Below are 24,152 nucleotides of genomic sequence, written 5' to 3' on the forward strand. Positions count from 1 at the left end.
ATATATATAAATATAATGATTATTTAATTGTTATTTGTTAAGCTTAAATAAAATGACTTTAATATATAATTTGGATACATTAGTTTTAACATTTTATTTAATTGATTTTGAATTTTACCTAATCCAAAGTGTCATTGTATATTATTGTTAGGAAAAATAAATATAATTATATAAATTAATATTATTTCCAAGTTTTACTGATTCATTTTTAAAAGTACAATAATTAATTTTTATTAAATGCCTGATTCTGATGATAAATTATTTATAAACAGGTTTTTTTTTCAAATTATCTAACAGAAATTAGAAATTTCAAATCTCGTAAATTTCAGAAAAAAATTTCGAACATTAATCAATTATTAAATTACCTATTGCCTGATTCATCTGAAAGCTGAACTATAAGATAATATTAATATTTTTATATGTTACAACAGACTGCATTCTGTACAAGATATAAGCTCCGATTATTTATTAGTAAAGCATTTATTGAAGATATTTTTTTAATTTTTGTTAAAGATTAATGCTAAAGATGGTGATAGTGTTATGTTTATAATCTTTAGTAGCAGTTATAAATTGTAAATGTTATTTACGTAAACAGTTATTTATATAAAAATGAATTAATAATTTTAAAACTTTTTAATCCATATGCGTCATATTATTATATCCTCTGTTATTATTAATTCAATTTAAAATAATAAAAATAATAAAAATACTTAAAAATTAAAAACAGTTTAATTTTTGTTCATCTAACTGTATTTTGTTATTTTATTAGATATTGATAATTTATAAATTAATTAAATAAGACGAGTTAAAATTAGTTGCTGATAGTTGTTGGTTTTTGCCTGTTGCTATTAATTTATATGTGTGTTGATCGTATAATCTACTATTTATTTGAAAATAGTGAATTTATCCACAAGTTTCTTGAAAAAAAAATTATTTTATAATTATTTGTTTTTTGTTTATTAGTACGTAACTTCAAAACTAATCTTTATTTTTTATCTTTAATTTCAGCATAATAAAATTTAAGCAGATAAATAATATAAATATATGTTGATTTATGCATATTTATGGATCATATATATAAAATATTTAGTATGAAAAAAAAATTAATGAATTTAGACCATAATCCTATAATCATATTATCATTATAACGCGTACCTATCCAAATTCGAGAGATGAATATATGTATAGAAATAGAATTATCAATATGTATTGTATTTAGTATATTACATATAAATAGAATTATATAATTACAATAATGTTGTAAGAAGCTATTGTTTACAATCGATAAAAAAATATGATAAAAGAATCAATATATGTTAAATTTTTGCAATAGTCAATTAAGTTTCTTTTGTGGATTTTAGAATGTAAGAATTGCTAAACCGTTGATTGGTGACAAATTAATTACACTTTTATCGTTAGTATTCAAAGTTTTATGCTCGATGTTTTTATGCCAATATTATTATATGTAAACCTGTTAGCTTTAATCTAGCTATTAAATATATCATTTAACATGAGACATTTCAGAAAATGTTTGAAATTATTATTTTTAATCCTACTGTGTTTAAAACTAGTCTGCGGAAAAAAAGAAAGATCGTTGACTGATATTAATAATTTCATTACTTAACGACCTCAACCTTAACCGACCGACAGAGTGAGAGGGAACTTCCTCCGGAGAAATGGACGATGCCGCTATCAACAACCATACGCTATACTGTCTTATTGTTTTGCCCGACACACTTGTCCGTTAACTTCGAATGCGCTCAGATGGTTGTTTTTTTTTAATCGTATTATTCGCGGTATCTATTGTGGTGAAAAGGGTGTTTTTGCATTCGTATTTTTGTTTTTGTTTTTCTTTAACGTTTATCTTTAATTCATTTATTTTACTTAAATTTTTTGATTTTTTTGTGGTGGTGAAGTGTTATTGTTGTACACGTGATATTTTTTTCGACGGAACTAAAATCCAGATAGAAATTCACTTTTCAAATGTAAGTTTCAATCCATTGTTAAAACTATACTATAAATACAAATCACGAATTTATAATTTTATAAAATAGAATATTATATAAGCGCTTTAAATTGTATTGGCACCTATTATGAATATTTTTGTATTATCATATTTCTTGTGTATGTCAGTAACTGAAATATTTGGACATTTTAATAATTTGGAGGCTTAAAAGTAGTTTTTGGTTATGTATTTAAATAATTTGAATCTTTTTTTAACACATAGTACTGTAACACTAATGGTATAGTAGTATCATTTCACATTCAAATTCATTATTTATTTCAAAAACTGCAGCCTATATGAATTAACTTAAAATATGGAAAATCCTTAGATTATTCGTAAATAAAAATAAAAATATATCATATATTTGTTTTTACTGGTTTAACAACTTTTATGTTTTACAAGAAATTATTTTTTTAATCTTATAATATAAACTGTTGAACTGGTTAACTTTTACGTCAAAAAATAGTGCAAACAAATCCGAATTAGAAATATTTTGGTAAACGTTAATAATTATATTTTTATGGTGTATTTATGTAAATATTAAAATATTTTTAAATAAATACAAAACTATAATTTTGCATAGAACTTCAAGATTAAAATTTTAATAATTAACTGTTTTAAGTTGCAGTCATATAAATTAGTTAAGGTTAATTTAAATCAATGAAATATACCATTTATGTAGCAATGATAACCGACGTTAAGATTTCATTAATAACAGAAACGATTATCAATTTAATAGTTAAATCTAATAGAACTATGTTATACTAAACTCTGGTAACTTAAGTAACATTTAAAAAAATCTTATGGTTTTACGAATATTTTATCGGAGAGATAAATTTATCTTTTTTAACATTTTTGGGGGTACAACAAATGCTTAAAAATTGTAATGCCACATCGTTAATTGGAAGTCATTCCTCTTTAATACTTTCTCTACATTTAAAAAAGTCCTACTACTGAATAATTTTAAAGCTCCACTCATTAACGTTTATCGAATGTTTAGAGATGTTTATCATTACTTTCAAATGTAACACCATATTAATATTACCATATCTCACTTTTTTCGTGTTAAAGTGAATGAGTGAGATGACTGATGAGTATCCACCACTAGGTAGCATATTCTATTTTCTATCTGGCATATTAATTTCGTATTGCTAAGACTTCACATACCTACGATAACATTGTGATAACTGGTTATTATTTGAAATTCTCATAAACGATAAATGAATTTTATTGATCCAGTTCAGATTTTTTTTATAACTTTATATATATCACTCCAAGTTAAATAACTTTAATTTACAGTTTTATTTTACAATTTTTTGCATCATCCATTGTAGCCAGATTCTGTTTTAGGACTCAATACTGAGTTAACATTTTTCTCTGAATTAGAGCTGGTAGGGTTGCAAAAACTCTTCCTGTACATGGGACTTTAAGGCCGTACTTAATAAACACGATTATTGTGACAGTCGAAATTCTTTAAAATCTATAATTATATGTATTTTAGGGCTAAGGCAAAATGCATAAATGATGTACTCCATGATTACGTATAAGTGTATAACTTAGGTTGTAGAAAAGAGTCAAGGATTGAACTTATTAATTACATTTATTAAAAGAAAAATATATAGGTACTATAGGAACTTGAAAATTAAAATAATAATAATAATTTTTTTATTTGCAAAATAATTGTGACTAAGTGACTTTATATAGTTTTATTTTTGTTTGACGTTAAGAACCACCTATACAACTTGCAGAAAAATTATCTCAACTCAATTTTGGCAATCCTATCCCCACCCCCTTAATAACTGTTACCTACTCCTCCACATAATCCTTTTAATCGAATACCTTAAAGGAGTGTCATTAGTGGGTGGCTTCTCTAGAACAAATGTTTTCCAATATTTATCCGTTTTCTGTAAATATGACTTATGTCCTACACTATTGTTATGAATTACCTTTTAAAATAAATTATGTGTAAATTATATATATATATGTTGCATACATTTACTATAATATTCATTTCCTATATATCACTATATCAGTGAATATTATTTCATTACGTATACATTAATTGCGTCAATATAAAATTAAATTTACCAGTTAGCGTATTATTATTTAATATAAAAGTGAATCATATTATTGCTTTTTATTTCCTTTAAATCTCATTTGATAAATACAAAAATGTATGTTTAAGTAATTTTATTAAGACATTACTGTAACAATTTCATATTAATAGATATGTAAAGATTAACTTATATATTACATATTAAATTATTCAAATAAATTTAAAATCAAGTACGATAATATTATAGTCCATGTTTGGTATCACATAAATACTATATTAATATACTTATATATCGCGATCACTTATAGGTCCAAACATAAAATTTCTAAATTCATTGTATAATTTTGAATCAATATTCCAGCAATACTCATATCTTTTTCATTGGATTTAGTTGAATTTATTCACTCAAGTATGACCGGTTTGTCTGTATCAAATTAACTTTTATCCATTCATCAATATCTGCAAACACTACTGAAATCATATCTAATTTCAATAAATACGCGTTTACAATGAAAATACGTGTTTGAAATTATAAGCGTTGGTTCATATATACTGCAAGTATTCAACATTAAACTTTTATTATGATGTCCAAGTGACAGCATAATATTAACAACCGTTTCTCCTTTTTATGTTAGTGTGGTAGATACATAATTTATGCTATCATACTTTTAAAAAATGATGAACTCGCTCTGCTGTATAGTGTACTTCGTCATTGAGAATTTCACTGTAATGGATGTGTTAAATTTAAACTCAATCATCATATCATATCATCATTACACATTGTATACAAAAAATGATTCTGAACGGAGTCCGTTATCCTGTATTTCTAAAGATATTTTTCATATCAATAATGTTTGTGATTATTTGAAGAAATGTGTTGTTGTCTTACATGCAAATATTCAATGTTGTCAAAATAATGAATTCGGTTCTACCTCAAATTCGTGTTGCGTTATCATTTCTGTTTTTCCCTATTTTTTTATGTTCGTTCGCCCAATTATTAAGAAAAATACGGGAAATTCGTTGCTTAAAATACACTCAAAGTTGAGATTAAAACATTTTAATGCTCCAAAAGCATGGAAAAGACAAAATACCAATACATCCATTGTTCCACAAGGATTCGAATAATATTTAAGGATTTAAAGTTTTAGTACACTATCATAGAAATGATGAAGAAAAATATTTTACAAAACCCTGCAATGCTTATAAAAATATATAAAGACAAGTGCACAACATGTAAGATTAACGTGTGTAATCTTTTATTTCAACTACCTTCTATAATAAATAATAATACCTATACAGATTTTAGATTATGGAATCAAATATTATGTCTGTATACTACAACTGCACGTATGAAGTTTATTATTATTTATTAAATATTGTAAATATAGTTTTATAAGAAGCAGTGGTTAAGTTTCAAAACAACATAATTTATTGATCAAAATAAATAACTACCTCTTGTTTCTGCAGTAGACAAACACTTTATTGTTAACCTATAAATTATAAAATTTAAAGTTTTTAATAAAAGGGTGACTTATAATTACTATCTTTATAAAATATGTCCTAAGCATTACATATGATATTAGGTACACTTAGCTATATTAAAATAATAGTTGTATTATAATTATTTAATTTGGAAGTGTTAAAACATAATCATGACTAGACATCACTTTCTTTTTGTTATAATCGCAGTTATACCCAGTTTTTACACAAATATGCGTATTGCCATTTACCCGTGTAAACACACTAAAATATTCCATTAAAATCTTCAAATTCCGGACGGTTGCAACAACAATTTTATAATTATAGTAATATACCCTATTAGTAAGCAGACGCTTTGAAGGTTATCATTACTATCAATTATACCATTAGTCGCATTAAAGTATTAGACAGTGGGAAAGTCGGTGGGGTGAAGCTGGTGACCCCGAGGCAAATGCACCAGGACCGCTTTCTTTCAGACCAACTGATGACACGAATTTCACTCGGGGGCTCTTGACAGCCAATGTTTCATACGAAGTCACATGATAAAATGTCAACAGCTTTCTATGAGGAATATATAAGTTATTTATTTACTGGGAAGCAAAGAGGAACTTATGATTAGATTAAATACTTTTATTTGTTTTTCTTTTGTACGGCATTCATGATAATTTTATACAATATCGAAAGAAAATCATCTGCAAGTTTTTATCGAATATATCATCTAGTACCANTTTACAGCACGAAAAATAGCATCTAAACTAGGTAATAAAAATTCATCTTAATATTATTTAATATTATTAATATTGTGATTTCAAATGGGAAACATATTTTAAACGTGTGATAACTGAGAGGTATTTTGAACTACAGAGGGCCTTTTTGAGGTAAAGGCACACCCTGCTATGAATTCCTAGATTCGCCTATGTCTAGTACCCATATTTATTGACGGTCTCTCTAAAGTTGTCATAAAAGTATAAAATACCAAATGGTTAATATTTTTTTCTATAAATATATAAAACTGTACTGATACTCCCCCCCCCCCTCAAATATGGTCCTATTGTTTTATTTTAGTTTTTAATACAGTGAGATGTAATATTCGAATTTATAAAAAAAGATTACAGCGCTGTATATAATGTTATAATATATTAAAAACATATAGGTGTATGAGAATATCAAAAGTTATTTAAAATTATTTGTATATCTTAATTATTATAGAGTATATTGTATTTTTATTGGTAGGTATTTATAATTTTAAGAATACAAATATATATTTTTGAAAAAAAAATAACTTTTAATACCTTTGTCTATATCGTGTTCTATATTTATTCTTTGAAAATGGTTAACTCAGAGTTATAGTTGTACGCATAACATCTAAACAGTCTAAACTATTATAGTGAAGTTTTGATTTGGATAATTTTAAATACCTTATATATCAGTCAATTGGAAATAACATTTAAAATTTCAATTTTATTATTTAGTAATAATTTAATGTGATGAAGTAAAGTGTGAACAAGAGGAGTATTGGAAAGCTTACTTTAACCGGAAACGATGTGTGACATGAGCCGACGAAATCATATAACAATCCCGGATTTGCAATAAATCAATGGTCAATGCAATTCTGTCGAACAAAACAAATTGAATTGATCATTGTTTAAATCGTATTTCATTAACCCCAAAAACCCGTTTTTATTGTGTTTTCCTAAACTAATCGATTAATGTTTACAGCCTGTTGTCCCAACATCACCGATAGTCATAAATAATCAATATAATCTGGCGTGAGATTCACATAATCAGATCAAAGGAATGTACCGTATTATATACACAGATTTTTTAATTTATTGCAATGACTTCATATTAAGACAATTTTATTTTTGGTTCGATGAACTCAAATATCCTATGATGAAGATGTTAAAAAATGATATTATCAGAGTAAACATTTCATAGCCTTTTACATTTTAACCGATGCCCTATATTCATCGAAGTAAAATGGAAGACAATGGTATAATATGATCATTTTTTTAGATAAGATAACTACATCACTAAGTACATTTTTTTGTACATATTTCATAAACTTACATGAAACTAACTGTTATTTTTCTCTCGTCGATTTGAATTTAAATGTTTGCCTAGTGCACCAGTTAAATTGAATGAATATTATCTAATCAAATAGATTTAGTAAAAATTATATAGGTATAACAATTTTATATTTAATGAAAAATACTGTCAAAGTCAATCAATTTATTAGTGTAAAAAATCATAATATAGTGTATAGGTAAGTAGGTACTATGTAAACTCATCAGTTTCTTGCAATGATTTCACTATACTATGACTACAAACACTCGCAGTCGAGTTTAATGATCTATAACGCACACTGAATACTGGTTTTCATTTATAATCAGATAATAAAACATTGTAACCCATACTTTATATATTTTATACTGAATGATTCAGATGGTTTCTAAAAAAACATTCACCTGTGTAACCTTAAGTTACATACAATTTAATTAATGATTTTTTTACTTAATACATATGACGTTATAAATTATGATAAAAGTGTAAAAGTTTGACAATCTACACAAAATTTAGATTAAACGTATTGAAAACAATTCACGTTTTGGAAAACCGAAAATATCGTTGGGATTATACTATTCTGATCTTTATTGGGTGTATACTATATACAATACGCAATTAATAAAAAACAGCGGGTTATTTAATTTCAATATTATACTTTGAATTCAATTAACGAACGCCGATTTTGTATAATATAGTTTATGATGGTAGATCAGTTAAACAAAACAAAACAAAAATTATGAATGTCTAATTAAAAAAAATCGAAACAACCTGCCGACCTTCCAGTTTAATAATAATATTATAACATTATGCATCATAATATCCACACCACACTAGACGAATTGTAAGCTATAGTATTATCATGTTGATTCGATATTTACCCAAGATGTGGGTCGAAGAAATCGAATCGCCAGTAAACCGGAATATGGGAAAAGACGCTGGAAGGTAAAAAAAAAAATTAAAACACATCTGCTGGAAGAAATGGAAACTGGTAATTGGAATGCTAACCAGAAGGTTCCATGCAGTTTATGGCCGTTTCAAAGTATAAAGTCTAATATTATATATATCATACACATCGAGTAATATATCGACCTACTTCGTCGAGATATTTCATAGAGATTTTCATGAAAAACAGCTGACTAAATCGCATACAGAGTACAAACTACGAAACATATTATAAACTATAATATATCCTATACAACATCGATATACATGCCGATTCCAGCAGTAGTATACAGGTAGTAAGTACTCGTAATTCGTATACGATAACATTTCCTAGGTGCATAATGGCAGTGACGACGAAGCGTTGCACTGCTCAGAGTCTTGTTTTTAATCATATTTTTACTGTGCGTCTCACTCTATCTCTTTCTCGAGAGTAGACACGTATACGGAGTACGTTTCTTAAGTTTCTTAAATTTCGTTGTTAGAAAATGTTATGAGACACATACAGTCCACGCTAATTATTGCCGTTTAGGTCCCGTGCCCATGTGAATATTGTGTGTTACGCGATATGCACAGCTGTTATATCGGTTCCACGTGCTGAGCAAACGCTGGGCACCCTGGGACTTAACAAGTTGGTTTCACCTACATTTTACGAATGCTAAAATAATTTAACGAACAAAAGACAAACGAAAAAATAAAAAATCTGATCGCCAAAAATGAGAAACGAAACGTCGCCTTTGTCGGCGGCAGAGAAAAGAGATCCAAACTATCTCGCCGGACGATTATACGCAGTCGGTTTCGTGTATATAAGGTCAACCGCGCGTGCATACAGACAGCGGCGTTCGCGGTTTTTTTTTAATCTTTTACTCGATTTGTTGCCCCGGAGCCGAGTTCACCGCGCCGCGTTTCACTTTTACGGTTACATCCGTGACTCAAAGCACCGGGCAACAATACTGACGCAGTCGTAAATACGCGTGCGTTATAATATTGGTTTTCGTTTTCGGTCTGGACCATAACCTCGATGCCGCCGCCCATCGTGTCATCGTTCGTGCTCGCTAAAATATAATATAATATATATACGTAGTAGTGTAGTACCTATACTTTTACAGTTTTACGACCGCAAGTAGAATATTATTGTCATAGGCGATAGGCACCGAACATCTAATACTGTAGCACCACTGATATACTACAACCACAGACTATATGAAATCTTCATAATATACAGTCTGTATTTAGACCTGTATAATATAGATATGGGTTAGGTCGCCATGGATTGGGAAATAATACCAAAAGTAAACAAAGTCAGTTAACCACACAGACGATGACGCTGCAGCTTTATTTTATTTTAGTAATCGAAAAGCATCAAACGATCCATTGCGATCGGTACGTGATTTCTTATTCGATATATTGTAACTGGTATTTAGACTGTATTATTTTGTGAATTTGTTCGTGTTTTATACATAACGTCTGCAGAAATGTGTTGAGAGCTAATCAACGAAAATGCTTTGTTACGTATCAATGTATGTCTATCCGACACTATAAAAGATGATATATTATTTTTTACAACGTATTTGAGAAAAATTATATTTAATATATCTCTAAGAGTGGAATTTTAATTTTATTTATTTTTCAAGAATTAACTCGCACTACTCAATTGAGAGAAAAGTGGGCCATCAATGTGTATACATGTTGTCGACCAGACACACTACACACACACGCACAATTATAACTAATTATGATATTTGTCAATTTAGAGTCGGTGTTTAAGCGTAGAATGGGGGAGGATTAAAGGGGGGGTAGTAGCTATATAATCCCAGAATTTTGTTTAACTCCCGCCCCATTTAAATGTACCAATGTACCACACTAAACCAATGTGTCCGTGTAACATCGATATTAATTATACTTCTAAATCGTGAATGTGGTTGTTACATAATAATTTATGCTATGAATTGCATGCATAGCATAATGACTTTAATCACCAATAATACCTGTCCTTTGTTTCATTATTTGTGTCTTAGTAAATAATTCGATTAGCTCATCTACTTCTACGACTTAAATACTTAGTCAAATTGCATTATGGTACATGAGTTTGTTCAAAGAGTCAAACTACTTATTAATTTATTCAGAAGCGTGAAATTATTGAGTATTTATATTTTATTCTTCATCTCTGTATTTTGTAATCAATTTAGGCAACAGTTCCATTCTGGCCAGGTGACAGCATGCTGACTTTGTTTGTTAGTACCTAGCACCTAAGTTACCGATTTTATTTTATTTTTTCATCTCTATAATATTATGATTTATATTGTCACCTACAGATATTATTATTATTATTATTATTATTGTTGTTGTTGTTGTTGAACCATAAGGGCTGAGATTTGTATTATATATTGTTTCCTAAACAGCATCTAGCAAATACACACTAAAATACCACTGTTCCCGTTTGTATTAAATTACAAAAGTACTCGTAAAAATACTGACACATCAACATGACCACATGTCTGACTACATTTCGATAACTCGTACATTATACACACACGCACAAAATTCATCCTCGTAACTCGTAATTATTAGACCGGCAATCTCAAAGTTTAAACGAAATTCGAATCTACTGCGGCTGATTAAGCTTCTGACATACGCCTATCGCCGACGGACATGCAACGACTTGCGAAGTTTGTGTTAATGGTCGGGTGGTATTGTTATGATGTTGCTGGCCTAACTGAATTATTCGTATAACTTTACCTACCATTGCACCATCAACCATACGTCCACGACGACTGCCGAGAACGTCATCATCGGGGGCGCGTATTATCCGGGGAGTTGCCGCAGGACAATAATTACGAATTACGAGGATGCATTTTGTGTGTGTGTGTATTTTGTATAATGTATTAGGTATATGTAGTCCGACATGATGTTGTCATGCTGGTGTGTCAGCATTTTTGCAAGTACTCTAGTAGCTTAATACAAATGGGAACAGTGGTATTTGGTATGTATTTGCAGCTACTGTTTAGGTAATAATATTAGTACAAATCTCAGCTTTATAATAAATAGATAAAAATAAATAGAATCGGGACTGAGGAGCTAGATTCTAACAAACAAAGTCAGCGCGCTGCCATCTTGCCAAATGGAACTGTCGCTTAAATTGATCACAAAATACAGTGACAAAGAATAAAATATAAATACACAATCATTTCACGCTTCTGAATAAATTAATAAATTGTTTGTCTCTTTGAACAAACTCATGATATAGTAATAATATATTTGACTAGGTATTAAAGTCGTAAAGTAGAGTTGGCGATTACAGTCGCTACGCTATGTACGCCAAGTATTCATTTATTTATTTATTGCAAAAATTATTAAATTATGATGGTTATTACCATATCATATAATATGGCCACATTTACAATCTAAAGATATAAATAATTAATATAGTTATCATATTGACATAATAATATAATGATGTTCATCAATTTGCAAGCATTAAAATTAATTACGATTTATAGTGCGGGTATAGTGTGTTTGGTCAACGTCAAGACGTATAGGTTGGTGACCCATCTTTCGCGTGATTGAGCGCTATGCGATAGTAAGTTGTAACTTGTAGAGCAGGTACAGTAATATAAAATACAAATGGCGCAGTGATTCTATAGTTATTTTTGAGAATAGATAGGTACCGGAAAAACACTAAATTGGGAGTTTGTAAAGGTAATGTACGTATATACAATATAGATACGGGCTATCATTTGAAATTGTAATCGCATTTGTTCGCATATTAAATAATAATAAACTTACCTAAAAAAAAATAAAAACTTATAAAATGTAATAATAAATATTTATATAGTTCTATAATAATTGTATATTTAAATTAATAAGTGTATCTGAAAGTTAAACAGTAGTTATTTAGTAGTTATTAGTTCTTATTTAGTTGTGTTTTAAATAACAATTCATGTAAGTTTCTGATAGCCATCCGGAAATAATTACAATTTTTTTTTACCTAGGTATTTCTGGAAATCAGACAACATAGTAGAAAATATAAGTTTTAAAGTCCTTTGGTTCCTTTTGACAATTGAGGAACCATAGGGTGAACCGATAGTATTTTAGCCACCGTAAATAGCTAAAATAAGTTGGTTAAAATATAAAGTAAAAATAAACATATACCTTTATAATACAATATACATATTATATATATATTAATAATATTAATTGGAAAACAGTATACTTGTAAGTAGATTTTTCTAATTTATTATTAATTTTTAAACAATAATTGTTTACGAAACTGAAAAATAAAACCGAAAATTACAATATTCAAGCACATGTAAGCACGCTACATCATTATTATAATATTTTATTATCAATGGAACGTTTCATAGCCTCATACCGTATGTATCAACATTATTTTAGGTATACGAGGTAAACATGGAAGCGTTACGCACGTTCCTTTTTCATATACGTTTTACAAGCGGATCTGATATTTATTGTAGTACATTGAATGATTTACGTAGGTATTTAACTGTGTCTTAATTTTTTAAAGCTGTAAGCCTGAATATTTTTCTGACAGCTTTGTATAAAATAACCATACCACCAGAGCTTGAAAAATAAGATGGTTTTCATAAACGTTAGTTTACAATGACGATTGTTTACGTTTCGATAAGCATATAAATTATCGGTACCTACAAACATTTTTATAATTTAAGTATAATAGATAGTATTTATCTTTATTTATTTCTAGTTATTTTTTGTTATCTAGGCCCAAAAATGTGTATAGATGCAAATATTAAAAAAAAAAAAATATTAAATATATTCAAACGATTCTAAGACTAAAATAGGATTGGAAAAATAAAAAGTTATCAAAATAAGCACATATAGGATAGATTAATATGGTAAAATCAATTCTCATACGAATGTATGTGGTATAATTTGCATTATTATTGATTATAGTTTCAATAAGTATATATATAATATATATGTATATCTGTTATGTTTTGATTAAGGTAAAAAGAAATTCTGTTCATAATAACATTGTACACGAAACGAAAATTCCTTTATTTTTATTTTCCAGTAAAATTGATTAAAGAGACCAATACAATGCCAGTGTGATTTTAAATCTAATCCATATTCTAGATATACCTATAGTTGGTATAGCGTTGTTATAACTTATAGTATATTATTATTATTATTTTAATATTATGTAGGTATAGACAGTGGGTTTATACTTTATATACTATCTCTATAATATGGTACCTACCTACCATAATTTCTACGGTAGACGGCTATGTGATTAACAGAATTCGCGTGCATTAGTTCAGAGGAAACGTGCACTAGTGAAGTACAATATTATAATCTCGTATGGTATTCGTATAATATACTATATGCGTTCACTTTTCTCGTTATTTACCTTCGGAATTTCATATAAGCTTACCAGACACATTATATTCGGACACGGGCGAAAGTGAATCCTGCAAACATCAATAATAACAATAATAATATAATAATTCGTCAATTATGATACATGATAATATATATAAGAACGACATGAATGATGTATGTGTATATTATGATACAGAGTTGGCCAAAAATACCAAATGCCGTCACACTTGTGCGTCAAGTGCAAATCATGCATTAGTAAATAATATTAGACGGTAGGTAGGTACACCGTGAAAAATTCTTATTCTGTTATCAGAGTATGACCACAAAAGGAAGCTAATGTGCTATACATTATTTGGTCAATAGACGAAAAGAAAACGTATCTGCACATAGATCTATACACATGTTCTATACGCACAATCGAGATTTACTACAAAGTATTCAAGTATTAATATTCTTAGTGATGGCAATATAGCGATGATGATAACTTCTTTATGCCGCCGCAGTGCCACACAATTGTAACTAATAGGTTTTGTATTATAGGCAACTACTACTTACTACTTAAGTGAATTATCGTATATGCACTGCCGTGTATAAAATATCGCATCACGATTATTGAACCAACTTATAAGCACGTCCCGTGTAAATTGAATAATGCAGTCGTGTTGTAGTGACACTTACCTAGAAATTATATAGTATCAAATGATATGCAATTATTAATCTAATGGAGCTGTGCCCCAATATTTCTTTTGAACCAATTTTGTTTAAAAATGGATATTGAATATACATTATTATAATCTTATCAACAGTCAAACATAACTCGTAGAAATAGCAGAAATCCTTGATAGATCTAATAGGTAGGTAGTTTATTACTGAATATTTTAAAAAGCGCATTGTTCGTAGTATTAACCACTCAAACCTTTTTACACCGGGTTTAATTGAATTGCATTAGTGTCATTAAGTAATTTTATAAGGTTGATATAAATGTAATTTATTAGAAAATAGAAATAGCTTTGACCATAGTTAGATAATTATTAATAATTCTAAAAACGTACATTTGAAATGAGAGGGTGGGTAATAGTCGACTACCATACCCAACGGCTGTGACGCTCCCCTATTCAGATTACGACTTTACTGTCATATTATATGAACCATTCGACCATAAGATCATATCATTAATATTAAAATAATCTAATATCCACTAAAATAAGTATATGCTCACAATGGGTACGGCATCAAATACAAAATATTTTTTATTCAAATATAAGTATTAACATTTAACATTATCCAAATTCATTAATTTTTAATATCGAATTAACGTATTTATTGTTCGTAACGTAAAGCATTGTTTTGTAATTATATTGACTTATAGTCAGATGAAACTTCTTAGGCAGAATGTTAGTTTTCAATCATACGAGTATAATATATAACTTAAAGTCTATAATGTCAACCTGTGATTCATTAAGCTATTTCTAAAATAATATATCACCATTTACTCGAAGTTTTTAAATATATATTGTTTTGACAATGGAAAATACATTTATTTCAACATTAACAATACTGCACTAATCAGGTTCACAGACATTCAAAGTTATCTTTTTTTGTTCGATAACTCGTTTGATAAATTCTTAAGAAAAAATAACAATTCACATCTGTCTTCTCTCAGACAGTTACGAAGGCGTCTGGATGAATGAATAGGTAAAATTATAAGTCTTTTGAATTTTGAGTGTTTTGACCACTCGTATAACAGGGGTAATGTAGATCCAGTTATCTATGTCGCCCTATCCGCCTTACTATGAATTTAATGTACTTACTTTTCACCAGGCGTTATTGAAATTTTTTTATACCGTTTATTTATTCAAAATATTGACCTTTTATTTGTTATTTTTTTCCAACACACGACGTCGAAACGAAAATACTAGCAAATATTTTGTATAATATACCTATTACATTATTACTATAAATCATAAATCAAATATTTTACACGATGTATATAATAATATCACAATAGTCGAGTAGGAAACGAGCATAATTATTATTAATATTATTATTATTACTATACTTAATCACATTGGCGGCATTGACGCGGTTAAAAATCAATTGTTTTCGGTATATCAAGCATGGCATTGACAGGTATAAAATACATTATAGTTGGTGGAATGTATTAATCATCAACGCGTTTACATAAATTACATAAGTAATTTTAGCGATGGCGATTGAATGAATCGTCAACATTGTCGTCCTCGCATATTAGTACCCCTCATTATTCCCGACACTGATACCGACGATCAACACTTAAATAACCTGGTTACCCAACGGAATACCACAACCGCAGTAATCGACGTAGACGGGGAAAAGAAAACAAATCCCGTGACAAAGCACACGGGGTGCATAAAACGAAAATACTGTGACGGCGGGCAACGACTATACGCCGTAGCTGCCTATACTCGCAGCGCTAGTGCACAAAACGATAAATTATAATATAAAAATATGTGTCGTACAACCGAACATGGACGCGTTGGCCCGGTGTACACAATGAACGCAAATGAGACACGCACGACGGTTACGCTGCATACGGCACGCAGTATTGTTCGGGCTTCCGGTGACCCTGCAGTGGCCGGACACTGGTGGCGGCGGGAGGTTAGGTGTACACCTATACAGTCGAGTTCGGCGCCGGGATCGAGTCGGGCTGCTGCCAGTCGTGCGCGGGTCGTCATGTTGGACAGCGTCCGGTGTCTGATGTCCGTGGTGATGGCTTCGCCGTCCGAACGGCCGGTCGTCACCGCCGACGGCGAACGGCGAGGGCCGGCCAGTCTGCGGCGGCAATCCGGCTCCAAGCGTAAGGTACGCGTGCACAGGATCAGCTCCAGGTACCCGACCGTCGAAGTCCGGACCCGGATGGACTCGTACGGCACCGAAGTGATGGCGCCTGCGGTGACGGCGGCAGAGACCGTCGCCAACTCAAATGCCGTTGACGACGACCTTTGTGGCACCGGCGACGGCTTTTACGGTGACACTCACTCCGCGACCGGCGGATCGTCTTCTTCGTCGTCGTCCTCGTCGTCATCGGCATCATCTTCGACGTCGGCGTCGGCTTCAGACACGGCAGCCGGCTGTTCGTCAGTGTCGGACACGGACTTTTACTACGAAGACCGGACTGACGGCGCCGGGGTGCACACAACCGTGATTGAACTCAGGGCTGAACACGTGGACCGAACTGAGACCATCCAAGAAGAGTTCCAGGACAGCTTGACTCCCGCCTACGACGAAGACGACGATGACCAGCATCAACGCCAGCTGCAGCCGCGCCACATCCGCCGTCGGACAGTCGAAGTCGTCACAAAACATCGGCATGTGCTTTCCGAATCGTGTCGCGTCAAAGTGGAAAACCTGAGGTACGCCAGTGCTCACAGATTATACCCAATATTGTGATAATATCTAGTCGTTTCCAGAATATAGTACATACGAAATCTATATATGTATACTCACATTATCTGTACCTACATAATATACATACGGTCCATACGGATTCGACCTCAGTACGATGACGGTCACCACAGCGGTGGTCACTTAACACCAAACGCGTTGAGCCCTAGCACAATATTCTTATTAATATTTATTGGTATTTTATTTCCTTGTATCTACGATACTAAATCCAAAACAATTCTAATTACAAATACTTGAAGGTATCTTAATTTAATATTGTTCTTTTAGCATTTTTTTTTTTTTTAATTTCTAAAGCCGAGATTTTTTTCTTCTCTTTTGAGAATTTATGGTTAGTTGAAACTATAGACACTTTTACAAACCATGTGGAAGTATTATACTTATTTCTCTTTCCTGTTTCTTTCTTTTTATTTTTCGTACACAATTCATCATAATTTTATCCAAAAACTACTATGTATAGTAGAATAGTGTTAGTGTATGGACTATGATGGACTTATTCAACGATGTTTTCTTTGTCAATTTCAATAATTTATTTGTATATAATATTGTTGCCATTGTTTTTATATTTTAAAGACAATTATTAGATGAATATTGTACTCAAGTACCTGCCTCAGATATTAATATGTTATGAACAGTATTAGAATATTTAACAGTTTAAAAGATCCACTATATACCCTTAATAGTTAATCTTCATGTTTGAATTGTTGGACATTAATTGATATTGTTTTATAACTTACATCTACCGACGTCACATCAAAATGGTCCGTCATAGCGCAAAACCTGTACATTTTATAATGATAGATCTTCATCTCTATTGACCTTCTTTTTTTAATAGTATTTTGTTTTCACGTTTATCCATATGCGTGTTTGTCGTAATAATAAATTTGACGATCTCTACATTGAAAATCATACCATAAATCGATTTACCTATAGTTGAATTGTGCCGTTCTAACGGGAATGTTCCCCGCGCCCGCCAATTACAATAACATTAAAACGTTTTACGACGTTCGAAATTACAAACCAACGAAAGTGGATTTGTAACTTTCCACTCGTTCTGTGTAAAACAGCTGACCACAAATACTAGTTTTGGTATTTAAATCTACTACATTTTAATATTTTGTTTGGACATTGGACGTCATTCGATCATATTTATTACTATACTATAAGTACATTGCATTAATATAAGTACTACAACACTATATAGGTACCAATACACACCACTGGATGGATTTAAAATAAAATAAATAAAACATGAAAATATTTAATTATGACATTTTAAAAAATAAATAGTTTCTAACAATCCTGTGACATTATTTTTATTATGTGTAATATATTTTGAGTAAGTACCTATATTCGTATTGTACAAGTAAATTTCAGGTTTATTTTTTAGTAGCCCAAAAAAATCAATTTTTATGCAAACACGTGATAGCAGAAGAATCGTTCTTCTCACCAGATAACTCGTTTAAGTCAGGGCAAAATAAACAAAAAAGTTTTTATACAATGTTATTTATTTTTATTGTTAGAATTGGAGATGTGACTCTCGGAGTTATAAATGTAGCGATAAAAACTGTGATCAGCTGTTAGTTTAATACACAATAAAAATCCTGGATGGCATTATACTTGATTAGGTACAAAATTTCGATTTCAAATAATCCTGGAGCCGTTAGAATGTTTGCGATTTCGCTTTCTGCAAACTGCAGCTATACCTACGAACTGCTCTTATTCCTTCGTACGCTAACGATACTTGTTTGGTATTTCGTGCCAAAGCAATAATTATATTCATTTCATTTTCGTGCGTTTAACTATGATGTAGTCAATAACAATTAAATATATATAATAATTAAATAACTAAATAACTTATTTAAATTTATATTTGTTTAGTTGAATCATAAAATCTTATATTTAAAATATTGACCAAAAAATGTTCTTAAATAAGTTTTTAGAGCACCGGGTTGCTCTTGTATTTCCCTTTCATACATATAAATTTAAACACCACGAGGTGTTTTCCCGTTCTCGGCAGTGTAGAATATTAACGAGATTAATAAAAATAAGATTTTCCAGTAAGATACAATATATTTGGTTACGTACAATTATAAACGCATACAATATATATCTAATATGTGTAAATATCACAAATATACCACCCTTGGTATGCTACTAGAGAAATCGCTCTCTTATAACACCCCATCTTTCTAAAAACATCTTGATCTCGTTTTCCTGGTTTAATACATGGGTGAAATCTTAAGCACGCTCAACACATTTACACACATAAACGCCATAAAGTGCGGGGAAAAAGGCTGGAAACTATCGTGTTTTCCTCTGACAGACTAACCGTCAACGCGAAAATTAAAGTGATTATTCACTAACGAGTATATATTACCCATTGTTCAATCTTTAAGGAATCATTGAGAATCGAACGGCGTTGAGAAAAACAGTCTGCGCCGCCAGCCACAATTTTCATTTAGACCCACCAACGGAAAATATCGTAGTTACCCGCTCACTATTAATTGCTATAACATAAGCCACGATCCATATTGTATGTACAGTGTGCTTGCGGGGAAGTGACCACACTCTAATTACTATCGTCGGCCAGTCAGTGTAAGGAAAACTCAGCGGCTGTCAGCCTTTTTCTCCACTTACGTCGGGCTATCAGGCTATATAATATTAGTCTGTATGATATGGTCGTGCCATTCGATTTTCGATCAAACCATTTTCGCTTCGATATTGATGTTTCCGGTGAAGTGGTGCTTTGTGGATTTCTGTACACGATTTAATCCTTTATAGAACCTATACTGACAATTTTCGAAAATGTTACGATCTTGCTTTTAATGATCATTGACCGATGGTAGAATATTCAATAATTAATATAATTGACGAGATAGAATATGTTATTGAGGTATTCGGTACCTATACTGAACATCGATTTCAAACAATGCTCTGCCGTCACCAAAAGCTTGCTGGATCATTCATACACTCGTGAGTCGTGGTGCAGTTTCCATATTTCACGTTAAGCCAAGGCCGCAAAGCGTGAAATAATTGATATCACGATTTCATGAATCCGCACGCCACATTATATTCCCGGCGCACAGTTGTCTTCAATATAAGCTTAATGTTGAGAATAAATTACGATGAATACTATTTGTTGACGACCTTTTTATATTATGATAATATAAACAAAATAACTAATGAAAATAAAACTAGTATCAAATAATATAATGTTGGAAGGTTAATTTTCAACAAGTTGGATAAGGTACACCCTATTCGCTGTTTACGGATTGTTTGCATTAATGTATAAACAAAATTTGCATATAGTGAGATAAAACATATGCACTTGGTAAATTTGATTATTATTTATTTACAATTAATATGGATCTATGTATAATTAAATTAATAATATAATAATTGTTCTTTCGTTTTTTGTTTTGTTGCACCAATTACCTTACACCATCTTGAAGACCCCCTTCAAAATTGCCTAAAGTTGTTTAAACACGGGGCGTACCGACATGGGCACATTTATAGTTATGACATGTTAATGAGTTAAATTTTTTTGAATTATTCGAGATCAAACATTATTTTGATGATAAATTAAAATAAACCAAATACCTAGGTAGTCACTTTATATAATGTGAAAATGAGTCTTAAAAGCAGTGATACTCAGTACTCATCACTGCTCATCCTGCGCAATTTTATACAAATACCGTCAACAACAATATTATTTTTATTATTGTGTTAAGCGAGATAAAGGATTAGTATAAAACGACAGTACGTAGGTCTAATAATATACCTATACGCACAACGTTTGTGCTCTGTTTGGCAAAAACAGTTAAGTCGTTACTAATCATGATAATATATGTTATCATCATCGTCATCATCATAATTTTCACCATTATTACTTACTGCTGCTACGTAGGTATATTGTATTTATTATAATACACGAGGACTTCACCGGCCGGAACAAATAAACCACTGGTTCGGTCATGGTTTGTGCGCACTGGCGGATCGCGTTTCCTATGTATGTGACCCCGGTGCGACAAACACTAAAATTATATTTTTATTTCATACACGATAATATTATTATGGGATGTTGACCGTCGCCACTGACGCCCCTTCCACTGCGCCGTGGCCGTTCACCGTGAGTAACGACATATACCGGTGCGCATTTTGTGTTGCCGTATTTGTCGGACTCCAGGCGAACGCGAATTGGATTCTCAAATATCAATTTTATAATAATATCTACTATTGATACAATTTGGTAAAGTTGACACGATTAAAGAAGAATCTTAAAAAAGAAAAAAACATGATGCTAATATGATTTTGCAATTGATTCTTCGTTTACTTACCAGCAAAACGAAGTGTGACTGGCATAACATGAGCAACAATTATTTGAACGCCAAACATGGAAAACACAGAATCGGTTGCATTTAAAAAGTAAACAGCTGTAATTAAAGTGTTTTACAAGTTATATTTATCTGGTACGTGAAATCATATTAAATTATAACGCATATCTGATAGAATGAAAATGAAAATTTAATGAACCGTTTACAAGTTGGTATCTAGTTACATATTTACATCTACCTATACCGTTTATAAATAGAAACGTGCTAATCAAACTAAATTAATATACACAGCGGAACTAATTGAAATGTATGCGTTTATTATTTATTCTATAAGCATTCAACAGTTTAACCATATTAAATATATTGATAATATATATGGGCTACAAGCATATTAACTATACTACACATGAATACAGGTTTTTCATATAGGTACACATACTATACCGTATGTCAGTACCTTAACTACCTATACATTTTAAAGCTATACATAAAATTATTCATTTATATTAAACGAAAATTATTGATGAATGTTGTAGTGATTTTATTTTGATATTCTTTTGTTTGAATATTATATTGTATTTCTACAGCTGTTTGAAATTGGAAAATCGTATGTTAACTCCATAGGTAGGTACTTATACGCATGCAAATAGCATGGAAATACACATATCTCCATGTAATATATTGTAAATAATTATTATTTGCAACCACTTTATTAAACCTTGGATTTAGTCACCTTTTGTACCACCATTTAAAACGCTTATAAAAGTTAAATGTTCAAATGATAGTATAAAAAAATCTGATTAGAAACATACAAATTATCGTAATTCTGTGGTTCTCATCTCCTTTTGAATAGCAATAGTCAGTGGTTGCACTACAATTTATGCATCATATTTTCTGTAACAGTTGGAAAATGATAGGTGGTGAAGTTAAGGGCAGTTATAACTGTTTATCATTAACTTTGTGTTAATATCCTCGATTTCATAATTTCTTAAATGTTTAAAATTTGTTGTGATGCACACGTTTGATATTTATTTAATTTGATAAAATGTTTTGTCGTTAAAATAGTTGTTTTCTCCGTGTAAATTTTAATCTTTCAATATTAAGAAGCTATATTTTAAACAAAGTATTATAAACATTTTTATTATTACGTAAAAATAATATTTTATTAAAAAAAAAATATATTATGACACAAATATGTACCTACGTTTACCTATATTATGATACAAATATGAAATAAGAAATAACTTACAAGTCTTAATTTAAACGTTTAAAATATTAACGACATAATATAAAGATTCCAGCCTTGAAATATTAGCTAAATATGGACATGTGCCATGATTTTAAAATGATTACGGATTCTAATGGTTACCATTTACTATAAACTGAATAGGAAAGTTGTTCGAATATATTAATTGTGATAGTATCTATGAAAAAGTAATAATGAATCTAACGTAACTACTCATAGTAATTAGAAATTACTTATATTCTACCATAATTTCTTCATAAAAAGTCTAGTGTATACTTATAAGTTATTATATCGATGTAATTTATTTATTAAATTATTCAAAGTGATCAACAAAATAACTATAATCGGAATTTTTTGTATAAATATCCTATTTTGTAGAATTTCTAACTTACTTAAGATGTTAATAAAAAAACCGCGATTATAAAATCAAGATATTTTTTAGTCGCTGTATAAGAAACTAAAAATTAAATTTCCAAGCTTTTTTACTCACAAACAAACATTTTATTATAAAAAAAAGTCAACAATTTCTATTATTTATTATCTATAAATAACACAAAGAGAGCCAAAATAATATATTGAAAATTCATCATATCTAATAAATCTATAAAGATTTGACTATCGACACTTGAACTAAAATAAAATTCGTTTATAATCACAATTATTACTAGGTATATCAAAAAATTAATACTCTATTTTTAAGTGTGTTGTTTTATCAATTAAAACATATTTTAGATATATGATTTTTATTAAAATCATTATAGTTTAGACTTTTAGAGAATACTATTATTTATTGTACTAGGTAGGTATACATAATATTTAGTCAGACGCATAACGCATGTTAAATAAACAATATAAATATTATTGATAAATAAATCTACATACATTACGCGTGTCATGTTGAAAGTGAACAATATGATAAATGTATACAAACATTGATTGTTAAACATTCTTGTTCAATGTACACAGTTAACGCATAAGACATACATATACAATAATAAATAATAATACAGGTATACCCAATAATAATAATGATTATTACTGTTGTTTGTAATAAAAACACATGGTGTATGACTGGCCAATCCAAAAATCTTTGTTTTCTATACGGTTGATTGCTTAATTGTTACGAGTATGACGTGATTAACTTTCATTAGTCAGTATAATAATATAAACAATAATTAACTTTGATTATTCAATAATTATGTTTACCTACTGCTGTCAGCT

At 30.1% G+C, this 24,152-nt stretch overlaps 1 protein-coding gene across 4 annotated transcripts in view; it reads left to right on the plus strand.

The window, feature by feature from the left end:
- LOC111042452 overlaps nt 1–24,152 on the plus strand; it is a 73,496-nt gene that overhangs the window by 12,043 nt on the left and 37,301 nt on the right. Inside the window, exon 1 of one of the 4 annotated variants that reach the window (XM_022327079.1) lies at nt 1,723–1,985. The exons of 2 other annotated variants lie outside the window; for them this stretch is intronic. Coding sequence is in view for 1 of the 2 variants with exons in the window: in XM_022327075.1 (XP_022182767.1) it covers nt 16,620–17,299 (680 nt within the window). In the remaining variant the exon portion in view is untranslated. Of the gene's footprint in view, nt 1–1,722; nt 1,986–16,619; nt 17,300–24,152 lie in introns of those variants that run through there. One more of the 4 variants, XM_022327075.1, reaches the window with a different exon arrangement.

Source organism: Myzus persicae, unplaced genomic scaffold (genome assembly GCF_001856785.1).
Source record: "Myzus persicae strain clone G006 unplaced genomic scaffold, MPER_G0061.0, whole genome shotgun sequence".
NCBI classification, from domain to species: Eukaryota; Metazoa; Arthropoda; class Insecta; order Hemiptera; family Aphididae; genus Myzus; species Myzus persicae.